Source organism: Vicia villosa, unplaced genomic scaffold (assembly GCF_029867415.1).
Source record: "Vicia villosa cultivar HV-30 ecotype Madison, WI unplaced genomic scaffold, Vvil1.0 ctg.000637F_1_1, whole genome shotgun sequence".
NCBI lineage: Eukaryota > Viridiplantae > Streptophyta > Magnoliopsida > Fabales > Fabaceae > Vicia > Vicia villosa.
The window spans coordinates 245,647-269,077 of record NW_026705286.1 but is presented as its reverse complement, the minus strand read 5'-3'; the positions used below and the strand labels follow the sequence as shown (position 1 = coordinate 269,077).

General features: G+C 35.7%; 1 protein-coding gene across 1 annotated transcript; it reads right to left on the bottom strand.

Moving 5' to 3' along the window:
• Positions 1 to 19,713: 19,713 nt before the first annotated feature.
• Positions 19,714 to 21,720, bottom strand: LOC131630025 (heat shock cognate 70 kDa protein-like). Its single transcript, XM_058900819.1, has 2 exons — positions 21,501 to 21,720; positions 19,714 to 21,383 (listed from the first exon to the last, which is right to left on the bottom strand). The coding sequence occupies exons 1-2, from the start codon at positions 21,718 to 21,720 to the stop codon at positions 19,714 to 19,716; spliced, it is 1,890 nt and encodes a 629-aa protein (XP_058756802.1).
• Between the last annotated feature and the right edge of the window lie 1,711 nt (positions 21,721 to 23,431).

The following is a 23,431-nucleotide window of genomic DNA, read 5'->3' as shown; positions in this document are numbered from 1 at the left end:
TGAGGGGGTATTAACAACAGAAGTAACACGTGGATAAGAGCATGCAAATGATTCTATTATATAGCTTAGCCTCATGTGTGTTACCATGCATCCTCATGCATGAGATTAGAAACTCCTTTTTTCTGTTATTAGTTAGTTGCACTTGTGTTACTATATAACTATTGATTGTAACTAACTAGTGTAATCAATGAATCAAGCTTCATTCTCTTTCTCTTTCATTCCAGTGTTTCTGCACATTGATCTTACTCCTTCAATGGAGGTTTTCATCTTCTTAGAAAAATCGAAAATCACCAAAATCAAAATTGATGGAAGTGAAAGAAAAAAACTTCTAGATCTGAGTTTTGTATTATGGTTTTTTCTTCAATGTTACCAACATTTTTCTACAGATCTGAGTATTATGGTTTTTATTCTTTCAGAATTTGGATTTTTTTTCTTCTGGATCTAGAAAGCAATGAACAAATTTGAGACCATTTTGGGTTTTTTCTCGTGAATCTGAAAAAACGATGAAGAAATTTGAGACCATAAAACCATAAACTTTGAATTTGGGTTTTTTCTTCTGTATTTCTAACCACCACAATCAATGCAACAGAATTGGGGTTGGAAGAAAAGGTTGGGTGAATATGGATGCAATTAGGTTCATTGAGAAACATCTTTGAAATGGCGAGGAAGATGAGCAAATCAAATATTTAAGGGAGATGCAAAAGAATTATATTATGCATGGATGAAGAAGAATTGGGTATAGAAGAAGGAGGTGGAAAAATTGGATAGAGAATAAAAATAAAGTTATTGAAAATCTGATTAAACAATATTTTATTTATTGAAAATCTGGAAAAAAATATGGATTTGGAAAAAGGGTTGAACTCGAGAAGATGAAGATGTAATTATGAATTAAAAAACGTGATTTTATTTAATTATTTTAATAATTTACAAATGCAGAACTGTTTTGCTGAATGCTATCTCTCATGCTGAGTATGAGAAGATATCTAACAGGGAAACGGCCTATGACATATATGAGTCCTTGAAAATGACTCATGAAGGAAATGCTCAAGTCAAGGAGACTAAAGCTCTCGCTTTAATCCAGAAGTATGAAGCCTTCAAGATGGAGGATGATGAAGACATTGAAAAGATGTTTTCAAGATTTCAAACTCTTACTGCTGGATTGAGAGTTCTTGACAAGGGATACACCAAGGCTGATCACGTAAAGAAGATCATCAGAAGCTTACCCAGAAGATGGGGTCCTATGGTGACTGCATTCAAGATTGCAAAGAATCTGAATGAAGTTTCTCTGGAAGAGCTTATCAGTGCCTTGAGAAGCCATGAAATAGAGCTGGACGCAAATGAGCCTCAAAAGAAAGGTAAGTCTATTGCATTAAAATCCAATATCAAGAAATGCACTAACGCTTTTCAGGCTAGAGAAGAAGATCCTGAAGAATCAGAATCTGAAGAAGAAGATGAACTGTCCTTGATCTCCAGAAGGCTAAATCAACTCTGGAAGAACAAGCAAAGGAAGTTCAGAGGCGTCAGAAGTTCAAAGAAATTTGAACGTGGAGAATCTTCTGATGACAAAAGATTTGACAAGAAGAAGGTCATGTGCTATGAATGCAATGAGCCTGGACACTTCAAGAATGAATGTCCAAAACTTCAGAAGGAAAATCCCAAGAAGAAGTTTCATAAGAAGAAAGGTCTTATGGCAACCTGGGATGAGTCAGAAGATGATTCAGACTCTGAAGATGAGCAGGCTAACTGTGCGCTGATGGCGACAGAAGATGACGGATCAGAATCTACATCAGAATCAGATTCTGAAGAGGTATTTTCTGAACTTACTAGAGATGAGTTAGTTTCCGGTCTAACAGAACTTCTGGAATTCAAGTCTCAGATTAGTCTCAAATACAAAAAGCTGAAAAAGCTATTTGAATTTGAAACAAAGAAGCTTGAGTTGGAGAATTCTGAATTAAAAGAAAAACTTTTAAAATTATCCAATAATGTTGGACCTCCTTCTGATTCAGAAAAATCCACTCCTAGTCTAAACCATATTCTGAAAGAATATGATTTAAGTTTCAGGAAGTTCTTATCTAGAAGTATTGGCAGAAGTCAGCTAGCTTCTATGATATATGCTGTGTCTGGAAACAAAAGAGTCGGCATTGGTTTTGAGGGTAAAACCCCATACAAACTTGAACCTGTTGATGAAATGAAATTCACATACAAGCCATTGTATGATCAGTTCAAGTATGGCCACTCCCATGATATTAGGCACACTTCACATGCTCAAAGTTTTCACATAACACACACCAAAAAGCATGTGACACAACCTAGGAAATATCATGAAACTCACATTAAAAATTATCATGCTGTTCCTCCTATTGCTTACAATGTTAAACCCAAGTTCAATCAGAACTTGAGAAAATCTAACAAGAAAGGACCCAAGAAAATGTGGGTACCTAAGGATAAGATTATTCCTATTGCAGATATCCTTGGCTGCAAAAAGGACAAAGCACAACATGTCGTGGTACCTGGACTCTGGATGCTCACGACACATGACAGGAAGAAGGTCTATGTTCCAAGACCTGGTGCTTAAGTCCGGAGGAGAAGTCAAGTTTGGAGGAGATCAGAAGGGCAAGATAATTGGCTCTGGAACTATAAAGTCTGGTAACTCTCCTTCCATTTCTAATGTACTTCTTGTAGAAGGATTAACACATAACCTCTTATCTATCAGTCAATTGAGTGAAAATGGTTATGATATAATCTTTAATCAAAAGTCTTGCAAGGCTGTAAATCAGAAGGATGGCTCAATCCTATTTACAGGCAAGAGGAAGAACAACATTTATAAGACAGATCTGCAAGATCTTATGAGTCAGAAGGTGACTTGTCTTATGTCTGTTTCTGAAGAGCAGTGGGTCTGGCACAGAAGATTAGGTCATGCTAGTTTGAGAAAGATTTCTCAGATTAACAAACTGGATCTTGTCAGAGGACTCCCTAATCTGAAATTCAAATCAGATGCTCTTTGTGAAGCATGTCAGAAGGGCAAGTTCTCCAAACCTGCATTCAAGTCCAAGAATGTTGTTTCTACCTCAAGGCCATTAGAACTCTTGCACATTGATCTGTTTGGCCCAGTCAAAACAGCATCTGTCAGAGGGAAGAAATATGGATTAGTCATCGTAGATGATTATAGCCGCTGGACGTGGGTAAAATTCTTGAAACACAAGGATGAGTCTCATTCAGTGTTCTTTGATTTCTGCATTCAGATTCAATCTAAAAAAGAGTGTAAAATCATAAAGGTCAGAAGTGATCATGGTGGTGAATTTGAGAACAGATCCTTTGAAGAATTCTTCAAAGAAAATGGTATTGCCCATGATTTCTCTTGTCCTAGAACTCCACAGCAAAATGGAGTTGTAGAACGAAAGAATAGGACTCTGCAAGAAATGGCCAGAACCATGATCAATGAAACCAATATGGCTAAGCATTTCTGGGCAGAAGCAATAAACACTGCATGCTATATTCAGAATAGAATCTCTATCAGACCTATTCTAAATAAGACTCCTTATGAATTGTGGAAGAATAAAAAGCCCAACATTTCATATTTCCATCCTTTTGGATGTGTATGCTTTATTCTGAACACTAAAGATCATCTTGGTAAGTTTGATTCCAAAGCACAAAAATGTTTCCTTCTTGGATATTCTGAACGCTCAAAAGGCTACAGAGTATACAATACTGAAACATTGATTGTAGAAGAATCAATCAATATCAGGTTTGATGATAAGCTTGGTTCTGAAAAACCAAAGCAGTTTGATAATTTTGCAGATTGTGATATTGATATATCAGAAGTTGTTGAGCCAAGAAGCAACGCATCAGAAGCAGAGCTTCTCAGAAGCAAAGAATCGGAAGATCAAGTATCAGCTTCTCTGGAGAATCTAAGCATTTCTGAAGAACCATCTGTCAGAAGATCATCCAGACTCATCTCTGGTCATTCAGAAGATGTCATTCTTGGAAAGAAGGATGATCCAATCAGAACAAGAGCATTCCTTAAGAACAATGCAGACTGTCAATTAGGCCTTGTATCTTTGATCGAGCCAACTTCTGTTGATCATGCTCTAGAAGATCCAGACTGGATAATTGCTATGCAAGAAGAACTGAATCAGTTTACAAGGAATGATGTTTGGGATCTTGTTCCTAGACCAGATGGATTCAATATAATCGGTACAAAATGGGTCTTCAGAAACAAGCTCAGTGAGAAAGGTGAAGTGGTAAGGAACAAAGCCAGACTGGTGGCTCAGGGTTATAGTCAGCAAGAAGGGATTGACTATACAGAAACCTTTGCACCAGTGGCCAGGTTAGAATCTATTCGTCTATTAATTTCATTTGCCACTCAACATAACATCACTCTCTATCAGATGGATGTTAAGAGTGCCTTCTTAAATGGTTATATAGATGAAGAAGTTTATGTCCATCAACCTCCTGGTTTTGAAGACTCTATGTCTCCTAATCATGTTTTTAAACTAAAGAAATCGTTGTATGGATTGAAACAAGCTCCCAGAGCTTGGTATGAACGCTTAAGTTCTTTCCTTCTGGATAATGGTTTCACTAGAGGAAAAGTGGACACTACTCTCTTCTGTAAAACCTTTAAAAGGGATATTTTAATTTGTCAAATATATGTAGATGATATTATTTTTGGAACTTCTAATGCTTCACTTGGAAAGGAGTTTGCTGAGTCTATGCAGGCTGAGTTTGAAATGAGCATGATGGGAGAACTCAAGTATTTCCTTGGAATACAAATAAATCAAACATCAGAAGGAACGTATGTTCACCAAACCAAGTATGTGAAGGAACTTCTGAAGAAGTTTAATCTTCTAGACTGCAAAGAAGCCAAAACTCCTATGCATCCAACATGCATCCTAGGTAAGGATGAGGTAAGTAAGAAGGTAGATCAGAAGTTATACAGAGGTATGATTGGATCTCTTCTATATTTGACTGCTTCTAGACCTGACATTCTGTTCAATGTTTGTTTGTGTGCTAGATTCCAATCAGATCCTAGAGAATCTCATTTAACTGCAGTTAAGAGAATTCTAAGGTATCTGAAAGGTACTACTAATGTTGGCTTAGTTTACAGAAAATCTAAAGAATACAACTTAGTAGGATTCTGCGATGCTGACTATGCTGGAGACAGAATTGAAAGAAAGAGTACTTCAGGAAGTTGCCAATTTCTTGGAAGTCATTTGATCTCCTGGTATAGCAAGAAGCAAGCAACTATTGCTTTATCAACAACAGAAGCAGAATATGTCGCTGCTGCTGGTTGCAGCACACAGATGCTCTGGATGAAGAGTCAGTTAGAAGATTATCAGATATATGAGAGTAACATTCCTATATTCTGTGATAATACTTCTGCTATATGTTTATCTAAGAATCCTATTCTTCATTCAAAGGCTAAACATATTGAGATTAAACATCATTTCATAAGGGACTATGTTCAGAAGGGTGTTATATCTTTAAACTTTGTTGATACAGACCATCAATGGGCTGATATCTTTACAAAACCCCTGGCTGAAGATAGGTTTAAGTTCATTCTGAAGAACATCAGTATGGATTTATGCCCAGAATGAGAAGATGAGAAGTTCTTACGTATGAGTAACTTCTGAAATGAATGTGGATTTTTTTTTTAAATCAGAAGTTCTGATTGAAATCTTTTAGAAATTATGATTCGGTTATTACTAACGTTTCATTGTCTAAGTTGATTCAGAACCTCTTTTAAAGCAAAACAGCTGTAACGTTTTATCTCGGGATGGTAAACCTGTCGTTACTGTTCATGGATAAGCGCGCGTGCAGTTGAAGGGACGCCGACCATAGGTAACTGTGCTAGTCACCTCATTTGTCTTTATTATCTCTCCTCATGTCACGTAACATTAAATGCTATCCATCATTTGTTTCATTTTATTTTCTTTTAAATACTCTTCAAACGCTTCTCCTTCCCTCTTATATTTTCTCTATTACACTCTGTCTTTGTTTTTACATTCCAGTGATTTTATTTGTCGTTTTATTCATCTGAATCTTTTGATATATTCTTTTTGATGTTATGACAAAAAGGGGGAGAAGATAAATGATAAATGATTTGATTTAATCAGTTGCTTTTACTAACAAGAACTGCAAGTTCTATATGGTTTAAGTGTTTTGCAGGTATAAAGAAGTGAAGAGAATCTTCAAAGCAAACACAAGAAGCAAAACCATAAGAAGTGTTATTCTGTAAAAAGAATAAGCTCATGGAAACTGAAGCAAGCTAAGTGCTGTCAAGCTTCAGAAATCAGAAGCAAGAAAGAAGAATAAATCAGAAGCACTAATAATGGAATTTGATCCATATTTGTCTATTTGCTCTGACAAAATTCTATTTGCTCTGATACATTATTTTAGCCTATATGGCTCTGATACATATCATGTGTTCGAATATACATTTTATGTTCTGACTCGTTCATGCTGACTTTTGTCGTTTAGTTTTTGTTCTGTAACATTTCAGGATGTAGAGATGCTCTGATGATGCTCTGGTACATTCAACAATGTTCTGATACAAATCTAGCATGAAGTGATGTTGGTAGAAATTCAAGTTCTGAAGCTGTCCTAAATGGAAGCAGAAATCAGAAGCTGTGAATGTTCTGAAGATCAAAGAAATTCAAGTTCTGAAGCTGTCCTAGATGGAAGCAGGAATCAGAAGCTGTGAGTGTTCTAGGGATCTAAAGAAATTCTAGTTCTGAAGCTGTCCAATGGAAGCAGAAGTCAGAAGCTATGAATTCTCTGAAGACAGAAGCTTATGTAATCGTCTCTACCGAAATAATCAGGGAAGTCTTTTATTAAAGTTCTTCGAGTATTTATTTCAGGGGGAGATTATTTATCTCAGGGGGAGATTGTTAATCTCAGGGGGAGACATATTCATATGCTTATGCTATAGCTGTGTAATTTGTCTTTTGCCGTCTGCTCTTTCTGATCGCAAATTCATATCATTTATATATGTTTTTGTCATCATCAAAAAGGGGGAGATTGTTAGAACAAGATTTGTTCTGATCAATTATCTTAGTTTTGATGATAACAATAATATGAATTTTGCTTAAGATAATATGGTACTCTAATCCAATGCAATTTCCTTTTCAGGAAATATATAAAGAGTATGCATAATTCAGCGCTCAGAAGCTTTGTCTCAAAGGGTTCAGCATGCAACATCAGAACATGGTCTGGCAAGACATCAGAAGATGGTCGAAGCAGAATCAGAACATGGGTCTATGGAAGCATCAGAAGAACATGAGATCAGAAGCACTGAAGTTCTGATGGTATCACGCTCAGAAGCACTTCAAGGTCAGAAGATCAGAAGATGCTTTGCACCAAGCTGTTTGACTCTGATGATATTCAAACGTTGTATTCACAAACATCAGATCAGAAGGAAGTACAAGTGGCAAGCTACGCTGACTGACAAAAGGAATGTTAAAAGCTACTAAAGGCAACGTCAGTAGACACAGCGTGAACAAGGCTCGAGGTAGTTGACAAAAGCGTATAACATTAAATGCGATGCTGTACGGAACACGCAAAGCATTAAATGCACTCAACGGTCATCTTCTCCAACGCCTATAAATATGAAGTTCTGATGAGAAGCAAGGTTAACGATTCTGCACAAAACAACTCATATTAACTTGCTGAAACTCTGTTCTATTCAAAGCTCAGAATCTTCATCTTCATCAAAGCTCACTACATTGCTTTTGTAATATATTAGTGAGATTAAGCTTAAACGTTAAGAGAAATATCACAGTTTGTGATTATAGCTTTTAAGAAGCAATTGTAATACTCTTAGAATTGATTACATTAAGTTGTAAGGAACTAGAGTGATCGTGTGGATCAGAATACTCTAGGAAGTCTTAGAGGTTATCTAAGTAAGTTGTAACTAGAGTGATCGTGTGGATCAGAATACTCTAGAAAGTCTTAGAGGGTATCTAAGCAGTTGTTCCTGGAGTGATCAGTGTGTGATCAGAAGACTCTGGAAGACTTAGTTGCTGACTAAGTGGAGAACCATTGTAATCCGTGCGATTAGTGGATTAAATCCTCAGTTGAGGTAAATCATCTCTGCGGGGGTGGACTGAAGTAGTTTAGTTAACAACGAACCAGGATAAAAATAACTGTGCAATTTATTTTTATCTGTCAAGTTTTTAAAGCTACACTTATTCAAACCCCCCCTTTCTAAGTGTTTTTCTATCCTTCATTAAGTTCCTTGAAGGTGTTTGGTTGCCTTGGTTATGCTTCCACACTTCCCACGAATAGGCACAAGTTTGATTCAAGGGCTAGAAAGTGTTGTTTCTTGGGTTACAAGACAGGTATGAAGGGTTTTATACTGTTGGATATTTCTACTCATGATATTTTTGTATCCAGGAATGTCAAATTCTTTGACATGACATTTCCTTTTTCTCGAGTACCTAATCCTAATATCCACACAAATATCTATCTTGATCATTCTACACATACAAATTCTGAAAAAGAGTCAGCTTCTATTCCTTTGTGTCCAACCACTGCAGTCCCCAGTGATTCTGATGATGAATGTGTCTCTGACACTGATCCCTCAAATGTTGATTTTGTACCAAATCCGGTGTCCATCTCTAATGCCTTGCCCGATACTCTATCCACTTCCACTTCTTGTGCCATTCCTGATTCCATTACCTCTGCACCTATCAGAAAATCCAGTCGAATATTCCAAACACCTTCTCACCTCAAAGATTATGTCTGCGAATCTAATGATGTGTCTTGTCCTTATCCCATTGAAAACTGTTTGTCTCTTTCAAACATATCCCCTAGTCATAGAGCATACATTTTGTCTCTCTCCTCTGAGTGTGAGCCAAGAAATTATTTGGCTGCCTCCAAGGATTCTCGATGGGTCCAGGCCATGCAATCTGAAATAGAGGCTCTCAATAACAATCAAACTTGGGAGTTTGTGACACTTCCTTCTGATGCATCCACTATAGGAAGCAAGTGGGTCTATAAAGTCAAGCGACATGCTGATGGGAGCATTGAGAGGTTTAAAGCTCGTTTGGTTGCTCAAGGGTTTAATCAAACTGAAGGTTTAGATTACCTTGAGACTTTCTCTCCTGTTGCTAAGCTTACTACGATTCGTGTCCTTTTGGCCTTGGCTGCTATCCATGGCTGGCATTTACATCAATTAGATGTAAATAATGCCTTCTTACATGGTGACCTGAATGAGGCAGTTTATATGCGTGTTCCACAAGGCGTAACTGCTCCTATCCCTGGCCAAGTATGCAAGCTTAACAAATCCCTCTATGGATTAAAGCAAGCCAGCAGGCAATGGTTTGAGAAGCTTACAACCTTTCTTGTCGCACAAGGTTTCAAACATGCTGCTGCAGATCACACTCTTTTCATCAAGACCACTCCTACCTCTTTCACAGCTTTATTGGTATATGTGGACGACATAATCTTAGCTGGTACTTCCTTAGGTGTGTTTGAGGAACTGAAAAGTGCTTTACATCGTGCTTTTCGTATCAAAGATCTTGGGAAGTTGAAGTTCTTTTTAGGGCTTGAAGTGGCTCGATCCTCTAAGGGCATCACGATTTGCCAACGTAAATATTGTCTTGACCTCCTCCAAGAAGCTGGTCTCACTGGCTGCAAGCCAGCTTCCACTCCCTTGGATGCCTCCATTCGCCTTCATCAAGACAAAGGAAATGTGTTCTCAGACATCACTGCCTATCGACGACTTGTAGGCAAACTTATTTACCTCACCACAACACGCCCTGACATTGCTTTTGCCACACAGCAATTAAGCCAATTCATGAGTGCCCCTACTGAAACACACTATCGTGCTGCGTTACGTGTGCTACGCTATCTTAAACGGTCTCCTGCACGTGGTATTTTTCTATCTGCTTCCTCTACTCTTCAAATCTCTGGTTTCAGTGATGCTGATTGGGGTGGTTGTATTGAAACCAGACGCTCCATCTCAGGATACTGCTTTTTCATTGGTGAATCCTTGGTTTCCTGGAAATCTAAGAAGCAACCAACGGTCAGTTGTTCTTCCACAGAAGCTGAGTATAGGGCCTTGGCATCTGCAACTCGTGAACTACAATGGATGTGCTTCCTTTTGCATGATCTTCAGCAACATCCTTCGAGGCTTCCCGTTTTGTATTGCGACAATCAAAGTGCTATTCAACTTTCCTCTAATCCCGTGTTCCATGAGAGGACAAAGCACCTTGACATTGACTGTCACTTGGTGCGTGAGAAATTGCAATCCGGTGTAATGCGTCTTCTTCCTGTGCGTTCACATGATCAGGCTGCTGATGTGTTCACCAAAGCCCGTGGTCCACGTCCTTTTTCTACTTGTTTGGGCAAGCTTGGCTTGGTAGATATTTACCAACCTCAAGCTTGTGAGGGGGTATTAACAACAGAAGTAACACGTGGATAAGAGCATGCAAATGATTCTATTATATAGCTTAGCCTCATGTGTGTTACCATGCATCCTCATGCATGAGATTAGAAACTCCTTTTTTCTGTTATTAGTTAGTTGCACTTGTGTTACTATATAACTATTGATTGTAACTAACTAGTGTAATCAATGAATCAAGCTTCATTCTCTTTCTCTTTCATTCCAGTGTTTCTGCACATTGATCTTACTCCTTCAATGGAGGTTTTCATCTTCTTAGAAAAATCGAAAATCAACAAAATCAAAATTGATGGAAGTGAAAGAAAAAAACTTCTAGATCTGAGTTTTGTATTATGGTTTTTTCTTCAATGTTACCAACATTTTTCTACAGATCTGAGTATTATGGTTTTTATTCTTTCAGAATTTGGATTTTTTTTCTTCTGGATCTAGAAAGCAATGAACAAATTTGAGACCATTTTGGGTTTTTTCTCGTGAATCTGAAAAAACGATGAAGAAATTTGAGACCATAAAACCATAAACTTTGAATTTGGGTTTTTTCTTCTGTATTTCTAACCACCACAATCAATGCAACAGAATTGGGGTTGGAAGAAAAGGTTGGGTGAATATGGATGCAATTAGGTTCATTTAGAAACATCTTTGAAATGGCGAGGAAGATGAGCAAATCAAATATTTAAGGGAGATGCAAAAGAATTATATTATGCATGGATGAAGAAGAATTGGGTATAGAAGAAGGAGGTGGAAAAATTGGATAGAGAATAAAAATAAAGTTATTGAAAATCTGATTAAACAATATTTTATTTATTGAAAATCTGGAAAAAAATATGGATTTGGAAAAAGGGTTGAACTCGAGAAGATGAAGATGTAATTATGAATTAAAAAACGTGATTTTATTTAATTATTTTAATAATTTACAAAATAAAAAACAACTAATTTTAATAAAAAATAAAAGAAAAGTTGACTCGGCTATATTGTAACAATGCCACGTCATTAATGAAGAGGCCACATGTGCAAAATTGGAGGGGGACCAACAAAATCCCAAGAGCATTAAAGTTGAGGGACCAAATAACTGAATTTTAAAATGAAGGGATTAAAAGTTAAAAAATATCCAAATAGGGGGACTAAAATTGCATTTAAGCCTAACAAAAATTTATAATTAATATTCTTTATTACGTCATTTTCCAATATTAATTTTTTATTTTCAGGTTTTTTAACTTGTGCTCCTAAGCCACAAGTTATCATTATCCTTTAAATAATTTATTATATAATATATAAAAATAGTGTAAGTTAAATATAATAGCAACTAAATTGGAAGTAAGAAAATTAAGATAAATGATTTTTTTGACAAAACGAAAATTATAATAAGTGATTTAAAAGATTAGATTAGTAAGATATAAAAACTAATGATTTATTGAGAGATACAATAAAAAGGTGTAACATATGACAGGTAAGAATTTGCCTTCAATAAAATGATAAAAAACATTGTAAGAAGAAAACTTTTATAGAATCTGCCTTAAATAAATAAAATGATGCATGCTTCCTTTTATTTACTTTTTTTTCTTTTATTTGATTTTTCATTGATTTTCAGGAGAGGATTGTCGAAATTTTATCAAGGGAAGACACAGTCTTTTGATTCTTTAGCAAAAGTGAAAAGCATTGAAGATCTTTCTAAAAAAGAAAACCAAAATATAGAAATAAAGTGAAATCATGCAAGAATTTGGTTTGAGATTTCCAAAGGCAACAATAGTAAAGAAATGTTCAAAGACAATCTTGTTTATAATTATTACGAGTGATCTTTCTTTTCTGGACTTTTTTTCTTTCATGCATACTTGTTTGAATATTTGGCCGAATTAATATACCCAGTTGTTTGAATATTTTGAAAAAAATGATAGTCTTTTTTTTGTTGTTGTTATATTCCAATTTCAATTCATAAAAATTTGATATGGCTAATTATAACAAGTTGCAATTGTTCTTTTTCATTTTTAATACAATAATAAATTTATTAATTTAAATATAAATAAGTGATATATTTAAACTAGAATACAATTTTAAAACATAATTCGAGACGTTTAAAATCAATATCCTTCAAATTTAAAAATCACAACAAATTAAATTTAAATTTAGTAATAATAAAAAAATAATAATTAAAATTTGGTATTCTTTGTGAAATTTCAAATAATTTTATAAAATTTTAATAAATTTTTGGTATAGTTTTCAATACTTACAGTAAATGTACGCATACCGATCAGTGTCAGATATATGGTGGGGGTTAAAATATTTTTCAAATCAACTATACTTTTAAATATTTAATATTTGATCAATATCTTAGAAATATATATATATATATATATATATATATATATATATATATATATATATATAAACAAAATATAAAATATTTATAGAGATTAAGTATTTCTTTAAAATAAAAATAAAATATTGTGGTAAAAATAAATTATTAGTACTTTACTATTAATTAACAAGCGCACAATATGAGTCATTAAAAAATATAATAGTACTGCTCAATACAATCAATTTTAAAAGTATATAAAAATCTTTTAAATTATATAATATAATGATGTTCAGTGCTATAAGTTTTTTATTTTATTAAAAATTGCAAGTTACTTTAGAAAAATCAAATTTTATATGTCATATTTTCTTCGTTTGGCATATATATCGGTTTAGTTAGCTCCCATTGAACTTTACCTTTAGTTTTGTCTCTCCAAAAAGTTTCCTCAATACTGAAAGCAAGATCCAAATTTGTTTGAGCAATCCTTTCGGTTTTCTCAATATTGAAAGCAAGCTCCAAATTTGTTTGAGCAATCTTTTCTTGATCATGAAATTTGTTAGACTAACCCTCCTCACTCATCAATTGGATAGAGCCAAGCCTATTCTCAACTTCCTTTGTTGGAAAATTAGTGTATTTCAAAGTCCATCATCCGTCAGTAAAAGTTAGTGCGAAATCAGACCAAAATACTACTGCAGCTATTTTAAGAACAACTTCTACCAGTGGAAGTTTAGTGCAAAATCAGACCAAAACACTACTGCAGCTATTTTAAGAACAACTTCCACCAGTGGAAGTTTAGTGCAAAATCAGATCAAAACACTACTACAGCTATTTTAGGAACAACTTCCACCAGTGGAAGTTCAGCACTAAATCAGTATGGTTTGTTGTGCTGCTGCCCAAGTTATTAAACCTTGCATCGTCCACTTTGAGTGAATCAATATGGTTTCTTGTATTGTCGCCCAAGTTATTAAAATTTTCTGCCCATCATTTATTTTCTTCCTTTATCTTGTTATTCACTAATGTTGTCCTATAAATAGTTGGCTTATTTCACATGAGACAACATACCAAAAAATTATCTTCTTCTCCTCCCTTCTTTGTTCCTAGGCAATATATATTTGAGATTCTTGCTTGTTCTTGAGTTCATGGTTTCTACAACCAGAAGGTACTGTTTAATCCTGGAGAGTGTTTAGGATAATACCTGAACAAAACTCTCAAGGACAGTGAATCTAATTCACGACTCAGCTCATTTACTTTCCTTATTTTACGTTGAGGTTTCGTTACTGATGAACTTGTTGTTGTTTTTGTCTCTAAATCCAACAATCTTGAGAGTTTTATCATTTCCAATGGAGATCCCTAACCGCAACAACGCTGAAAAATCTAACAACACATCTGGCGGCGCTGGTTCTATTCATGTCTCTGCTCTCGGTGCTGCTCTGGTTCAATACACAAAGCCCTTTCTTAACGTCTCGAAAATCGAAATCTTTTAAGGCCAACATTTTCGTAGATGGCAAGAAAGGATTTCCTCCACCTTGGACTCCACCTTGGACATGCACGGAGTTGCTTTCGCACTCACTGATCCGCGGCCGGATTCCTCTGCTGATCCAAAATAGATTGAGAATTGGACATATCGAACAAGGTATGTCGTCATGTTGTTCTTAGCACTTTATCTAACGAGCTCTTTAATGTGTACAATTCCTACAAGTTAGCAAAGGAAATTTGGGATTCCATGATTCTAAAGTATACAGATGAAGCTATTGAGGCATATATTTGTCATAGGAAATCACTATAGGTGGGAAAAGATTGAAGATAAGGAGATCAGAACTCAAATCAATGAGTATCTCAAACTCATTGAAGACTTGAAAAGCGAAAACATAATTTTTCTAGATGAAAATGTTGTTGGACTTCTGATTGAAAAACTACCTCAATCATGGAACGAATACAAACAACAACTGAAACACATAAGCAAATAACTCTCACATGGTGACCTAATCACTCACATCATTATTGAGGATACAAGTCGGAAGGAGATTGTTGGAGCAAGAGCAAAGGTGTTGGCCATTCGTGCTAATCTAATTCAGCAAAAATCTGACATTAAGAGGTATGCAAATAAGAAACCTGATCAAAATATCCCTAAATTCACCCCTACCTTAAAAAAAAAAGGAAGTTTCGTTGTCTATGGAAAGCTATTGCTAAACATTGCAGACACCGCCCGAGAAATGGAAAACCTCCTAAACCAAATGTGAATTTGGTGAAAGGGGATGGTGTTATTGTTGTTGTATTTTATCAGGTGAATATGGTTTCTAGTGCGAGGAGTTGGATAGTAGACTCAGGTGCTACTAAGCATATATGTGGAAATAGAGATGCGTTTACCTCCTACTCTTTTGTCGGGGGAAGGAGAAGAATTGATATACCTTGGGGATTATCGGACTACTTCAGTCCATGGTAAACGGAAAAATTCTTCTCAAACTCACATCCGGAAAGACCCTAGCTTTAAGAGATGTTCTTCATGTCCCGACCATAAGAACAAACTTGATCTCCGTTGATCATTTAAGCAAAGCTTGGATGAAGGTATCCTTTGAATCTGGAAAGATTATTATAACAAAGGATAACATGTTTGTGGAGAAGGGATATTCTGATCAAGGTCTATTTGTACTCAATATTGATGAAATAATAAATGAGAATGCATCTTCTTCTCCTTATATGATTGACTCTTTTTATATATAGCATGCTAGACTAGGTCATGTTAATTTCTCTGATATTCAAAAAATGCAAAACCTAATTAGTAGTTCTAATAAATCATGTAATGACAAATGTGAAATTTGTGTTGAAACCAAACTTGGTAAGAAACCATGTCCTTCGGTTGTTGAACGCGAAACCAAACTCTTTAGATTAATTAATATGGATTTAGGAGACTTGAAACATACTATGACAAGAGGTGGAAAAAGGTATTACATAACTTTTATTTATGATTTCTCTAGATACACTAAAGTTTATCTTGTTAGAAATAAAGATGAAGCCTTCAACATGTTTCTTTCTTATAAAACTGAAGTTGAAAATCAATTAAATAGAAGGATTAAGAGAATTAGATCTGATAGAGGTGGTGAGTATATAATGTTTAATGAGTTATGTGGAAAAAAAGGGTATTATACATGAGGTAACTCCCCCTTACTCATCTGAATCAAATGGAGTTGCTGAAAGGAAAAATAGAACTTTGAAAATATGAACTCTATGTTGGTTAGTTCCTTTGCTCCTAATAATTTGTGGGGTGAAGCTATTTTATCTGCATGATTTTTACAAAATAGAATTCCTCATAAGAAAACTGGTAAGACACCTTATGAGCTTTGGAAAGGTTATTATCCAAATCTGAAATATTTAAAAGTGTGGGGGTGTCTTGCTAAGGTGATGTTTCTAGATCCTAAGAAAAGGAAAATAGGATCCTAATATTATGATTGCACGATTATTGCTTATGCTGAACATAGTGCTGCCTATAGATTTCTTGTTTTGAAAAGTGATGTGCATGATCGTAAGGATGAATATGAACATGTATTTCCTTTAAAGTATAATCATATTTCTCACGATGTTCTGGATGACTCTTGTCTTGAAATTGTTGATCATAGTATTAATCATAATGGTAATCTTAATAAGGATGAACATGAGGACTTGAGAAGGAATAAGAGACAAAGGAAACCAACATCCTTTGGAAATGATTTTTACACTTATTTAATCGATAATGATCCTTTAAGCTTTTCTGAAGCAATTTATTCTTCTAATTCATGTTTTTGGAAGGAAGCTATCAAAATTGAAATAGATTCAATTACTAAAAATCATAATTGGACTCTAGTTGATTTATCCCCAGGAGCAAAACCTATTGTATGCAAATGGATATTCAAAATAAAATTTCACCCTGATGGTTCTATTGATAAATACAAAGCAAGACTTGGTTCAAAAGGTTTTACCCAAAAGGAAAGCATTGATTATTTTGATACTTTTGCTCATGTCTCTAGAATTTCTTCTATTCGCGTTTTGACTGTTTTAGCTTCCATTCATAAATGTGTGATTCATCAAATGGATGTCAAAACTGCATTTTTAAATGGTGGCTTAGAAGAAGAAATTTATATGACTCAACCTGAAGGTTGTGTGGCTAAGGGTCAAGAAAACAAATTTTGTAAACTTCTCAAATCCTTGTATGGTTTAAAACCGGCTCCTAAACCATGGCATGAGAAATTTGATAAAACTTTAATTACTGATATATTTTCATCTTTTGATGTTGATAAATGTGTGTATGCAAAAACTTTGAATGGCGAATGTGTTATTATATACTTGTATGTGGATGACATGCTTATTTTTGGTACATGCATTGATATAGTTATTAAAACTAAAAGTTTTATCTCATCAAAATTTGACATGAAAGATATGGGAGAAGCAAGTGTTATATTGGGTGTTAACATCATAAGGAAGGAAGATAGTATCACACTATCCCAATAACATTATGTTGAAAATTTCTTAAGAAGTTTGGTACTATGTTGTTAAATCTGCGAGTTACCCTTATGATTCTAACTCTCAATTAAAGAAGAATGATGGAGATCCTGTTTCTCAATCTGATTATGCTTAAATTATTGAAAGTTTGCTATATTTGATGAACTTTTCTAGACCAGATATAACTTATGTTGTGAGAAGATTAAGTAGGTATACTCTTAGCCCCAATTAGCATCATTGGGAAGCGCTTGCAAGAATTATGAAATATTTGAGAGGTACCATGAATTATGGGATCAAGTATAATGGATTTCCCGCTGTCCTGGAAGATCACAGCGATGCTAATTGGATCTTGGACTCAGACGAGACAAAATCCACTAGTGGTTATATATTCACACTTGGTGGTTGTGCATTTACTTGGAAATAAGCCAAGAAATCTATTATTGCAAGATCCACAATGAAATCAGAGTTTGTAGCTCTGGAGATGGCTTGTAGTGAAGCTGAGTGGTCAAGAAATTTTGTAGCATACATTCCATTATGAATAAAACCCACTCCATCAGTGTCAATACATTGTGATAACCAATATGCAATTGCAATTGCTAAGAACAAGACGTTCAATGGAAAGAATCAACATGTTTGATTAAAACACAATGTACTAAAACAAATTTTTAAAAGATGGAATAATTTCCATAGATTAAATGAAATTAGAGGTTAATTTGGCCGACCCTCTGATTAAACCCTTGGGTAGAAAAATTATTTATGAATCAATGAAAGGAATGGGACTTGAGCCAATTTGAACACAGTAAATAATGGTAACCCAACCTTTGTGATTAGTGATCCTATGAAGAAGGTTCATATGGGTAACAACAAGTTATTTAGTAGAGGATAAGCTTAAGAGCTTTTAATGATTTTCATATTCCATCTGGGTGGTATATGAAGTGCATCATATACTTGATGGAATCACCTATATGAGTGTCAAGTGGAGCCCCTTGCAAGAGATTTGACAAATCTCTAGAGCACTCATGAACACCAGGCGCACACATGGCCGAATTGGCGCACAACGGCGATGACAGCAAGAAATTGTGGGGTGTAATGACTGGTAAGGCCTCTAGCACACCCCAAAGTGTATTGGTTCATAGAGCTTGCTCAACCAATTCACTTATGTTAAGTCTTATTAGTCTAGGCTCTGGTTCGTTGCCCAAAAGACACCAGACTCGAAAAATTACATTCTCGGAAATTGCCCAAGAAATTTCCTCCCTTCTTAAACCCTTTCTTTGAACCTTTGAAATATGCGGGGGATTATTGGAAAATAAGTGTATTTCAAAGTTCATCCTCCACCAGTAGAAGTTAGTGCGAAAACAGACCAAAACACTACTGCAACTATTTTAAGAACCACTTCCACCATTGGATGTTAAGTACTAAATCACTATAGTTTGTCTTGCTCCCACCCAAGTTATTAAACCTTGCACCGTCCACTTTGACTGAATCAGTGTGATTTGTTGTGTTTCCGCCCAAGTTATTAAACTTTGTCGCCCATCATTTATTTCCTTCCTCTACCTTGGTCCTATAAATAATTGGCTTATTTCTCATGAAACAATATACCAGAAAATTATCCTCTCCTCCTCCTTTCTTTGTTCCTGGGCAATATATATTTGTGATTCTCGCTAGTTCTCGAGTTCCTAGTTTCTACAACCAGAAGGTGCTGTTTAATCCTGGAGTGTTTAGGATAATACATAAATAAATCTCTGAAGAACAGTGAATCTAATTCACGACTCAGCTCGGACTTTCCTTATTTACATTGAGATTTCGATACTGTTGAACTAGTTATTGTTTTTGCTCTCAACATCCTTAACCTTCTCCTGAACCTGACCAAAGCAATTGATATTCCAATTTCTAAGAATAGCTTTCAAAAACTTGAGTTTCTTGTACAAAATTTACATAGGGCAACAAACAACCTTAGTGTTCCAAGTCTGACCAATAAAATTTTGACAATCATCATTAAAAGACCACATACTCATGAACCTGAATTGAGAAGAAAAGTTAACATCATTCAAATCAAAGTGAAGTGGAGTAGAATAACGATCATAGTTATTCTTGATAAGTGTTGCAAGAAATTGCCTCACTCATATCAATCCATTCATGATTACAGAAAGCACGGTTCAATCTTTTCTCAGTCAACCCCCTACCTTTTTTTACCATTAGACCAAGTAAAATAGTGAAATCCTAAAATGACAATGGTACCAAGCTTGAATATACCATCAATCACATTGAAGAAGATCTCAACCGAAGCGCTCACGAAGATTGCAAGATGAAGGCTTTATTTCCAAACTATTCTTTATATGCTTATATTTTCTTGTGATTTCTGGTTAAATTATAACCGATTTTGTTCTTAGCATGTTATATTATAGACATCTGCAATTTCTTGAATATGAGTCTTGTTGAAATTAGCAATTGATTGATCGCACCAAACAAAACAAACAGCTCCAACATTATATATGAGGAAACTGAAATTACAAAATGAAAATGAAATAAGTAAATGGTTATCAGTAAGAAATTAAGAATCATAGTCACTTTCTTCATCAGAGTAGCCTTTGTTGATCTTTTTCATCGCTGATTCAAAGATGTTCTCAAGCTCCCTCTGGAAATCCACAAAAGCAAATGTTTCTTGGTCCTGCTTGCCATCAATTAATTGTTTCCCTTTTATCATTGCAGAATTGATCTTCATTTTGTCAATTGAGTTGAGCATTGATGTAACACTATCATCCTTCATTACTTTCCTCATGTTGTAAAGATAATCATCCAAACCATTGACTGCTTCAACTTTCTTCATAAACTTCATGTCTTCAGCCTTAAAATTCTCAGCTTCCTGGATCATTCTTTCAATTTCATGGGTTGTTAGCCTTCCTTTTTCACTTGTTATTGTAATATCTTTCTCATTCCCACTAGTTTCTTCCTTCGCCGTTACGTTTAAAATACCATCAACATCTATGGTAAAACATACTTTGACAGGAAAATGGCCACGAGGAGCGGGAGGAATTGATAAGTTAAACTTACCCAACAGGTTGTTCTCACTGGCTTTTAATCTCTCACCTTCATAAACCTTAACCGACATATAGGAGATGTAATCTTCAACAGTAAAGAATTCTTTTGTTTTCTTAACAGGAATGGAAGTGTTTCTAGGAATCACCACACTCATAGCATCTCCTCTTATTGACTTACCTAGAGATAACGGGGTGACATCTCGCAAAACTAAGTTTAGAGAACTCTTCATGTCTTCACACAACAAAGAAGCTTGAACAGCTGCACCATAAGCAACAGCCTCGTCGGGGTTGATGCTGAAACAAAGGTCCTTCCACATGAAAAAGTCTTGCAACATTTGCTGCATTTTGGGAATTCTAGAAGAACCGCCAACAAGAACAACATCATCCACACTACTCTTGTTTATCTTAGAATCAGTAAGACAATTCTCAACAGTCTTCATACATTTTTCAAAGAGATCAAAATTGAGTTGCTCAAACTTGGCCCGAGTGAGGGATGACTGGAAGTCAATACCCTCATATAAGGCATCTATGTCAACGGTGGCCTCGGTATCAAATGAAAGTGTCCTTTTTGCCCTCTCGCAAGCTGTTCTCAACCTCCTAAGAGCCCTAGGGTTTGCACTAAGGTCCTTATTATGCTTCCTCTTGAACTCCATCAGAAAGTGATTCACCATTCTGTTATCAAAATCTTCGCCTCCGAGATGAGTATCTCCTGCAGTGGCCTTGACATCAAACACATTATTCTTAATAGTGAGGACAGAAACATCAAATGTTCCTCCACCAAGATCAAATATGAAAATATTTCTCTCTTCAACACAATTAGTTCTCTTCTGAAGGCCATATGCAAGAGCAGCAGCAGTAGGTTCGTTGATTATCCTTATAACGTTGAGGCCAGCAATGACACCAGCATCTTTTGTTGCTTTTCGCTGAGAATCATTGAAATAAGCAGGCACGGTAACTACTGCATTCTCAACGGTTGATCCCAAAAATTTCTCAGCAATCTCACGCATCTTTGTGAGGACCATTGATGAAATTTCCTCAGCACAAAAGCCCTTCTCCCTACCCTTATACTTAACAATGATCTCGGGTTTGTCATCTTTTACAGCAACAACCTTAAATGGCCACAACTGTATGTCATTCTGAATAACAGAATCACTATATTTCCTTCCGATTAACCTCTTTGCATCTACAACAATCAAAATGTTAGTGATATGTAAATTTATTTGTCCTAATGACAGCATAGTGATATACAAAACTTGGAGTATAATATATACTTTGCAGGAAGATAAAAAAGATAGATTACCAAAGATAGTGTTGGCCGGGTTTGAAGCAGCTTGATTTTTAGCAGCATCACCAATTAACCTTTGAGAATCCGTAAAAGCAACAAAAGAAGGTGTAGTTGTGTTTCCTTGATCATTGTGAATGATCTCTGCACGATTGTTTTGGCCCTGCCAAACTGCTACACATGAATAGGTTGTTCCAAGGTCAATTCCAATAGCTGGACCTTTGTATTTCTTGGCCATTCTTTTTCAATTGATTGAAGACTGTTTAGGGAATTAGAAGAATCTCCGAATTCAGACTCTAAATAAAGAAAGAGAAATAGCATATACTATTGTTTAATACGGGTTGCTTGGTTTTTATATATAGTGTAGTTAATGTGTGAGCATTTATATTAAACATGTGTTGTTTCAATGAAATGAGTCTAATTGTCTTCTTATAAGAACGATTGAACGAATAACTTTTCATTATCCCTATTAAATTTACAGATGTACAGTATTTAGAAAAGTGATAATTTCGTGACTTCTCAGTTCTAAGTACTCTTCTCAATACTTCTACTACTATTGGCACACAGAAAAAAAAATAATAGTACCCGTTGCATGGGGGGTTCCATTGCATGGATTCACGACGGTTTGGTTTCTTGGAAGGAGAATGGTTAAGAAAATTCCTCGTGAAGAACAGTCCAAAAAAAAGTCCTCTTGTAAAAAATAACCACCCGTCAGTAGTAAATTATGAATGTCAATTGAACAATGGACTGGAACAATCTTATTGGGCTTTGAGGAATAGTATAAAGGAAATAAATAGGATGACTGATCCAATAAGGGTGAGCGCCAACGGCTTGCCATAAGTCGCCCGAACCAAATGCGCATTTAAGGCGCCCGAACCATTTGCCGTGTTGGACCTGAGTCCAGCCGCCCCAACTAAACCATATTTTTTGTCGGTTCCACTAACGAGGTACGCAGAATTAGTTAAGGGATAACCGTCTTTCCCAAGATTGCAACAAAGAGACCAATCTTCCAACTCTCGTGTGTTCCCTCGAAATAGGAGGAAACTGCTCCTCTTAGACTCTTATCCTGGCCTAAGGGAGTCTCCTAAATATACTTCATCCTTAAAATGGAAATGAGAACTCTAATCTCTAACAAAAAAAATTATAGCCAGAGCTTCTCACAATCCTACATGAGCTAGCCCTAAACACTAGCAAATACCCTAAACTCCCAGACAATCCCGACAATCCCTTATAACAAGGTGTTGTCCAACAATGTACTTTTATATCAAGTACAATTGGTGTCTACCGTGGCACCTATTAAGCCATAGCAGAAATGCGCGCCGCTAAGGACGGTTTGTATCACCTTAATTACACTTTGGAGGATAACGTCCTTAACCCCAACAATGCCAACAGAAGACCGATCCCACCAAGGAAACACAAATTTTTGATCCTCAACCTCTCTCCAACGAGATTTGAGGGGCCCTAGTATCGGAATATTTCAAGCCACGTTCACTCGCAAAATTCTATGGAACAAGTGATCCTCATGAGCATGCCCCCTCCATTAACACGCAACTGGTTATTATCGGAGCTTCTGAATATTTAAAGTGCAAACTCCTCTCCAACACCTTGAAGGACGTCAGGTTGAGGTGGTATATGAGCTTGCCGCACTTGTCAACCACTAGCTATCAGGAACTGGTAAAGAAGTTGGTCCATCGATTTTGTGTGAGCTGACACTGGAAGATGTCAACCACTAACATGTTTAATATTTGCTAGGACCCTTTAGAATATTTAAGAGAGTATTGGACTAGTTCAACAAAGCAATTATCAAGGTCATGCACACGAATCAAGATATGTTAGAGGAGTCTTCCAGAATGGATTAAAGGTCAAACATTTAAATAATCCCTCGCCTAAAGACCTATCGTTTCCATGACAGAGGTAGTGATGTGCGTTGAATGTTACATAAAAGACGA